Source organism: Juglans regia, chromosome 7 (assembly GCF_001411555.2).
Source record: "Juglans regia cultivar Chandler chromosome 7, Walnut 2.0, whole genome shotgun sequence".
Taxonomy (NCBI): Eukaryota; Viridiplantae; Streptophyta; class Magnoliopsida; order Fagales; family Juglandaceae; genus Juglans; species Juglans regia.
This window is the reverse complement of record NC_049907.1, coordinates 50,000,533-50,008,359: the sequence shown is the minus strand read 5'-3', so window position 1 is coordinate 50,008,359 and position 7,827 is coordinate 50,000,533. Positions and strand designations below refer to the sequence as shown.

General features: G+C 29.2%; 2 protein-coding genes across 2 annotated transcripts; one reads left to right on the top strand and one right to left on the bottom strand.

The window, feature by feature from the left end:
* Nucleotides 1-927: 927 nt before the first annotated feature.
* Nucleotides 928-2,131, bottom strand: LOC109015110. Its single transcript, XM_018997592.2, has 2 exons — nt 1,451-2,131; nt 928-1,316 (listed from the first exon to the last, which is right to left on the bottom strand). The coding sequence occupies exons 1-2, from the start codon at nt 2,042-2,044 to the stop codon at nt 1,200-1,202; spliced, it is 711 nt and encodes a 236-aa protein (XP_018853137.2). The 5' UTR covers nt 2,045-2,131; the 3' UTR covers nt 928-1,199.
* Nucleotides 2,132-6,315: 4,184 nt separating this feature from the next.
* Nucleotides 6,316-7,694, top strand: LOC109019147. The gene is made up of 2 exons (XM_019001377.2): nt 6,316-6,999; nt 7,288-7,694. The coding sequence occupies exons 1-2, from the start codon at nt 6,421-6,423 to the stop codon at nt 7,411-7,413; spliced, it is 705 nt and encodes a 234-aa protein (XP_018856922.2). The 5' UTR covers nt 6,316-6,420; the 3' UTR covers nt 7,414-7,694.
* Nucleotides 7,695-7,827: the final 133 nt, after the last annotated feature.

Here is a 7,827-nt window from a genome sequence, read left to right as displayed (position 1 = left end):
ACTCTACTGCACATAACGATTTCAAATGATATTCTCTAAATTCTTCAATTGTATTGTGAGATATGTGAGGTCATGTGAGATTGTAAAATCACCCATCATAGTAGATTTTGTCCCTAACCAACCTGTGGACGTAGTCATTATGTCGAACTACATAAATTCATACGTTTGTCCTCATTTACTTTTATTCGTCTATTTATCATTTATGTTATGGATGAACACGACGAGTACCGTATCGAATCACAAATCATCTCGTGGGTAGGAATTATTCTTTCTTTCCTTCCGGTATAGATTTTTTTTTCATTTTTCTTTTCGTGCATGGTATTTTATCATTCTGATGGTCGTATTTCTATTAGAGAAGGGAGTAATGTATTACATACGCCATAAATAATGACATCTCCGTGTAAGTACTACATCTTTTCTGATTAAATTTACATCCTAATTATTATTTTTTATTTGTGAAAGTTAAGCTAATAATTTGCCACAAGAAAATTACACGGAATTCTTAAAATATAGAAGATATGGTATTTCACAAATTATCATATATATGACCAGAATTCTTAAGTAAATACTGCATTTTAATACATTATATGTTATTAAAATGAGACATAGAAATAAACATGAATACTCATTTAAAAAATCTTATAATTATTCTTGCATAAAGGGAGAGAAACTTTGGGCCTTTCGCTTCACATGGGATGTTATTTTTTTACGAAATGTTTTGTCTATAAATAGATTTTACAAAAAAAAAAAAAAAATTAAAAATTAATGTGTCTTAATGTAATACGATAAATAATAAATATATTTTGTTATAAAATAAATATGATAAATACAGAAATTTGATTATTAGGTAACACGCTTTGTCGATAAAAACCTGAAAAGAAAAAACAAATAAACAAATAAATTAGATTCCATTTTGCAACAAACTCGTAAAAAAAAAGGGAGAGAACTCGTCGAGATAGTTCAGCAATGCACATACTAATTTCCTAGTTGTTTTACGGGGCTACTACATTCGACGGTAAAAATAGTCCCCTTGCCAAACCAGAATTGATATCACCCCATGCAGTGACGCGGAATATACAAAGAAAAGAGAATATATTTGGATGAACAATCACACACAGTAGTTTCTTGCAGCTAGAATTAAGAGATCATCAGCATATAATATATAAAAGATGGAACACTGCATGCCTTCATCTTGCCCTTTAAATTTTAATTTTGAACATTGGAATGTCCAATCCAATTATTTCAGATGGCCTCGACATGAAAACATCAGTCAGAACAGTCTTGGATTGCAAAGAAGCTGCGAGCAATTTCACACCCTACAAACAAACCATGAAAAGGAAACAAATAATAAATTAGATTATAAATAATAATATTAGAAAATAAAAAAATTAAGCAAGCTGGGATGGGATCATGGGATAGATGAGTGGTGCCTTCCAGTCTGCCATAATACCTCATCCATGCCAAACTCAACCACTTTCTCCTCAATAGCCCCAACTTCCTTGGCATTTAAATCATTAAGAAGAGAGATCAAAGAGGTGGTGAACATGGGCTTCACCTCCAAATCATCCATCACCATGAATGTAACCGCCCCTTTCACGTAACCCACCTCACTTGAATATGTAATCGAGCGCTTAGCCAAACACGATTCACAACTTCCGGCCTCTTCATACACAGTTTCCGTGGCGCGTGTAAAATTTTGGCAAGACCCGTAGCAGTAAGAAACGTCTCTCTTTGTAAATGCCACGACGCCCGGCAAGAGGGGCGGAACTTTGGGGCTAGGAATGGCTACTTTAGGCTTTAGCAGAAAGGCTTTGTGTTGGTCTGGCTTAATGTAGTTACTGCTCAGATTCTCGATGCTGTTGTAGAGGCTTGGCAAACAGCCTGCCATTCCTTCCCCTTTTAGGAGCCTAACGACATTGCCGAAGGGCAGAGTTAATATGTTGAACAGAAAATCAACGAATTCCTTGCATGCTTCGGCGAAGAGAACGCGTTTGCTGTTCTTGTCTATCAGAAGTTTCAGGTTTAACTTGGCGGCGGCTTCCATGTTTTAGCTATCTGAATAACCCAGAATATTTCCGATGGATTCGGCATGCAAATGCATGGGCGCCCTTTTATCAACGGGTTCTTTTGATTTTCTTCTTTCTTCTTGCGGTGTTCTCTCTCTCACTTTTACTCTTTTTTCTTTCTTTTTTTTTCGCTTTTTCTTTATCTTTTATTTTCTTATCTTCTTAACTACTTTTTCTTCGTCATCATTGCTTTTCGTTTCTTTTACGTTTAGGGTGATGCTACAGCCTCCGCTGGGCTCCCGCTGGAGGTATAGTGTTTTTTTATTTGTATTTTGTTTAAGTAATTTTTTATATAAATATTTTATTATTTTAAAATATTTTAAAAAAATAAAATAAATTTAAAAAATTATTAAGAAAATACTTTCTTAATCAGAAAGTAAAAAAATATATATTAGAAAATATTTTCTTAATCATGAAGTAAAATAAAAAATTATAAAAATTATTTTTAAAAAAATAAAATAAATTTAGAACATCATTAAAAACACTTCCTTAATTAAAAAGTAAAAACAAAATCATTAAAAAATATTTTCTTAATCATAAAGTAAAATAAAAAAATATTTTTTTATGATTTTTTATTTTACTTCGTGATTAAGAAAATATTTTTTAATAATATTCTGAAATTTTTTTTAAAAAAAAATATTAAAAATTATTAAAGAATTTATATAAAAAATAACTTTAAAAAAACACATTACTAATCTTCAACGAAGCTCCCAGTTGGAGATATAGCATTTCCCTTAAGTTTATGACTACTTTTTTCAACTACATCCTTTTCTATTTCACACATTTACCAAGCATATCATTTTTTTTTTATTTAAAGTAGTTTTTATAGATGTTTGAGATTGCGATGAAAAATATAGTATATAATTTTAGGATTTATAGCTTACCGTTTAAATAATAAGTTTTATTATTAAAAATTTATTTACTTTTTGGTAATTATATATTTAAAACACTTTCAAACATATTGCATTTGTTTTGTAAACAAATTAGAAAAATGTTTTTCGAGTTAGAATTAAAGATTATTTGATTTTTTAAAGGTTATGACCATATACTTGAGAGTTTGAACGTTGTGATTATCTTAAAGTTATATAAGTATTTTTGCCCATTTACAATATTTTTAAAATTTGAATTACATTTTGAATTATTCAGAAAAGTATGTTTGAAGAAAAATATTTTATCTCATACGTATTTTTTAACTTATTTGAGATTAAGGGCATGTTTGGAGTTACATTAGGAGTTTTAAAAAATGCTTAAATATCGTTAAAAACTCTTTAATAGAAAAATTAGGTTATTTGGGTATTACATATTAACATACTTTTTAATTTTAAATAAGTCAAAAAAATACATTTGAGGAAAAGTATCATGCGGAATGTAATTTGAATTTTAAAAAGACTATCAATGGACGAAAATATCCATATAATTTTAAGATAATTACATTTTTCAAACTTTAAAGGATATGATCATAATTTTTTAAAAATCAAATAATCATCATTTCTTTCACAAAAATTACTTTTTTAATTTTTTTCCAAACAAATGTAACATGTTTGAAAGTGCTTTAAACATATGGTTACTAAACACTAAATAACTTTTTAATAGTATAATTTATTACTTAAGGCATAAATTATAAACCCTAAACCTATCAGCTATATTTTCCACGGCAATCTCAAACATGCACTAAAAGATACTTTAATATGTAATACCTAAACAATCTAATTTTTACATTAATATCTCGTTTAGTTACACAGTTCAGATGAGATAAAATTATATGTTTTGTTGAAATTTGAATTAGATATTGTTATAATATTATTTTTGTTTTGGAATTTGAAAAAATTAAATTGTTTATTATATTTTATATGAGAGTTTGTAAAAATTATAATGATTATATGAGATGAGATGAGATAATTTGATTTTGTGTAATCAAACTAGTCCTAAAGAGCTTTTAATACTATTTACGCATTTTTTAAACTCCCAACGCAATCTTAAACATGCTTTTAGTCATGTTTGAGATTGTTAAGGGCCTGTTTGGGATTGTTGTAGGAAATATAATTTATAATTTTAGTACTTATAGCTTAAATAATAAGTTTTAGTATAAAAAGTTATCTATTGTTTGATAATCGTATGTTTAAAACACTTTTAAACATATTATATTTATTTGAAAACAAATTAAAAAAATTATTTATGATGTCAAAATGACAGTTGTTAGATTTTCTTTAAGAGTAAACTATATATTTGAGAGTTTGAAAGTTATAATTATATAAAAGTTGCACGAGTATTTTTGTCTATTGATAGATGTTTTAAAATTTGAATTACGTTTCGTATTATTCAGAAAAATATGTTCGAGTAAAAGTATTAAAATAATATTTTTTTCTCAAACGTACATTTTAACTTATTTGAGATTAAAAAGTATTTTAATATTCTATACACAAACAACCTATATTAAAGAATTTTTAAAAAGGCTTTTAAAAACTACCTTTTAAAAATATTTTTAAAGCCTGAAAATCTAAGACTATATTATTGCTACCTAATATTTTAAAGAATTTTTAACATATTTTTACTACCTAATTACTACCTAAGACTATATTATTACTACCTAATATATTTTAACATATTTTTAAAAGAATTTTTAAAAAAGAATATTTTTTAAAAAGGTAATTTCTAAAAATATTTTTAAAAGATAATTTTTAAAAAAGTACATTTTTAAAGAATTTTTAGGTAGTAAGATGAAAGTAGCCTAGTAATTTATTAGATAGTATTTTACTCTCTCTTTTTTAACGTGATCTCAAGCTTTTCTTTTTTCGATTTTGCTTTTGCTTTTCGCTTTTTTATTCTCGACCTACATCTTTTTCTTGTCTTCTTGGTTAAGATTTTCTCCACCACCATCTTTCTTGTACAGCTCTTTTAGATAGTCCTTTCCTATCGCTTTTGACATCTATACAGATTTACTTTTCCAGTAATGGTTTTCCTTTTTTCCCCTTTTCTTTGTCATGACTTTTGTTGTCCTCCTGCTAATACGCGTCACGCAGTGGAAATACTTTTTAGTTGCCCCTCGAGTTGTTATTAGCATATTTTAATTTTTTTAAATATTAAAAAAGTTTATCACTAATAAAAAGTTGAATAAAACTATTTTACCTCCTAGATTTACAGCTCAAATTGACCATTTGAATACTTTTCTTTTATTTAATAACTAAGAAAATGATTTTAAATGTTTTGATGTATTTATTTTATTTTTTTAAAATATTTAAAAATATTAAAAAAATAAAAAAAAAATTCAAAACAACGTGAAGTAATATTGAGCGGGCTTCTATGAGAGGTAGAGTAGCCCGTCTTTAAAAGGTTATCATTTGATATTCATTGAAGTACGTGTTACGTTCACCAACAAAGGCTACCGATCCTTTCTACCGATAGTGCATTTGCATTTTGTTTTTTTGTTTTTATTTAGCTTTTCTTTTCAAGCATTTTTTAAAAAGGAAAAAACTAATCTTACAAAAGATTTCTACCGATTTTTTTTAATTTTTTTAACTTAATGATTAAGTAAGTATTTTTAAATAAATATGTGATTTTTTTATTTTTAAAAAATATCTAAATAGTTAAAAAATGATGAAAGAAAAAGTAAAAAAAAAAAAATATTTGAGTGTTCGACAGAATATAGAATTTTTAAAAAATTCTATTTATCATCTCTACATTATATATAAATATGTGATTTATTATTTTTATCATTCTATTTAAACATGCATATTAATATATAAATATATATTTAAATAGGATAAAAATGATAAATTGTATATTGATATGTATTTTGAAGATGAACATTTTTCATCTTTTAAAATTTTCTCCATCGCCAGAAAATATTGTTCAATATATTTTTTCTATTAGAATAATGAAAGAAATAGTGACCCAGCCTTTTAGTTCAGAAAATCAACATTCCCATTCTGGAAAGTGTATTGCTACTATAAACCACCCATGTTTCTCCGCTTGATATGTCACATAGTGCAAATTATAATTTTTTTTTTGCATTTTCTTTTAAATATTTTTTAAACATTTTTAAAAATTAAAAAAATATCAATATACTAATAATTATTTTTTAACAATTAAATAAATTAAAAATTAAAATAAAATATATGAACGGGCAAAGCTACCATTTTCCTTTTGGAAAATAGAAAATCACGGCACCCGAAGTTTCATGAATCGCAACTGTGCCAATGCAGAAAGAGGGTTAAAAACATGAGAGAGAGAGAGAGAGAGAGAGAGAGAGAGAGAGAGTATAAATGGGAAACCAGCCAAGCCACTTAAGGAGGAGGTCCCTTTGCATACCGAATCCATACCCAGATTCATCTTCATTCACAGAAATTACAAATTAATGGCAACAACCAAAGTAAGCCTGAAGTTGTTAATAGACAAAAAGAAGCAACGTCTGATTTTTGCTGAAGCAGACAAGAAATGCGTTGATTTCCTCTTTAGCATTTTGACTCTGCCGGTGGGAACTGTTGCTGAGCTGCTAAAAGTGGAAGGAATGGTAGGCTGTCTGCCAAGCCTCCACAACAGCGTTAAAAATCTGAGTGCTCCTTGCTTTCTCAATGACAAAAGCAAATACTTCCTCTTAAACCCCAAAGTAGCCGTTCCTGGTGCTAACGTTTCTCTCCTCTTGCCAAATGATGCGTCATTTACATACAGGAAACTGAGCCTCCATCAGTTGGTACATGGCAACAACAATTGCAGGGCCTATATAATCGAGGATGCTAATCCGATCAGAAGTTGTGGACAGTGCGCGCCTACTACTGAGGGCGGTTATGTAGAAGGGATGGTCACATACATGGTGATGGATGATCTGGAGGTGAAGCCCATGACCACCATCTCTGGAATAACTCTGCTTAAAGAGTTTAATGTCGAGGAAGTTGGAGCTGTTGAGGAGAAGGTTGTCGACTTGGGTATGGATGAGGTATTCTATTAATCGATCCCTTCCTTTCTGTGCATTACAGCTATCAATTGCTTCTTTACTTGCCTCTCGCCACAATACAGTCCATTTGTGAATGTCAAATGAGTCTAGTTCTGTGATGACTTTGTAGTTTATTTTTTCTGATATGCAGTTACTCGCTAGCTGATTGATTCATATGTGAAATGGGAAGGATATAATTCTTTTTAATTGAAGAGAGAAAAATAAAAAGGAAAGCCATTATTATAATTACAAATGACCAATGGTTTGTTCCTTTATCTGGTTTGTTGCTAGGGTGTGAAATTACTCAAGGCTTCTCTGCAATCCAAGACTGTTCTGACTGATATCTTCCTTTCCTGCCCGGACAAATTAGAACCAGGGAGCAACTTAAAAACGAGGGATTATAGAAGGACCAAATGAAGGCGCGCAGCGTTGCATCTTATTCGTCTGTTCGGGTTCCAAGTGCAACAACTGAACGTGTTATTCATCCAGAAATTACAAAAAAAAAAAAAAAAAATTTATCTGTGAGATTTCTACTTAAGATGTTGTGTTCCATGTAAGTCAGATATGGTGTGGTAATATGCTTTTTCTTTTTGTCTGTAAAAGAAAAGGCAGAATGATATTTAGATAGAAAGTATTTTTCTTTTTCATATGTGGACCCAGCAGCTCCCTAATCTAAATAGAAAGTAAATTTGTGTTAATTCTGCCTGTATTGCCACCGGATATGGATACGACTTCTCCGATAAAGGTGCTTGAAATAAAACTGTCTGCTTCGGAGGATCCCGATCCACTTTTTTAGTGCCATGCCAACACGGCAAATAGCACGTATTCTAT

Coding starts and splice junctions, on each gene's coding strand:
- LOC109015110 (XM_018997592.2), bottom strand. CDS start 2,044: ATGGAAGCCGCCGCCAAGTTAAACCTGAAACTTCTGATAGACAAGAAC. Junction 1,317..1,450: donor TTGAGTTTGGCATGGATGAG/GTATTATGGCAG, acceptor GTTTGTTTGTAG/GGTGTGAAATTGCTCGCAGC.
- LOC109019147 (XM_019001377.2), top strand. CDS start 6,421: ATGGCAACAACCAAAGTAAGCCTGAAGTTGTTAATAGACAAAAAGAAG. Junction 7,000..7,287: donor TCGACTTGGGTATGGATGAG/GTATTCTATTAA, acceptor GTTTGTTGCTAG/GGTGTGAAATTACTCAAGGC.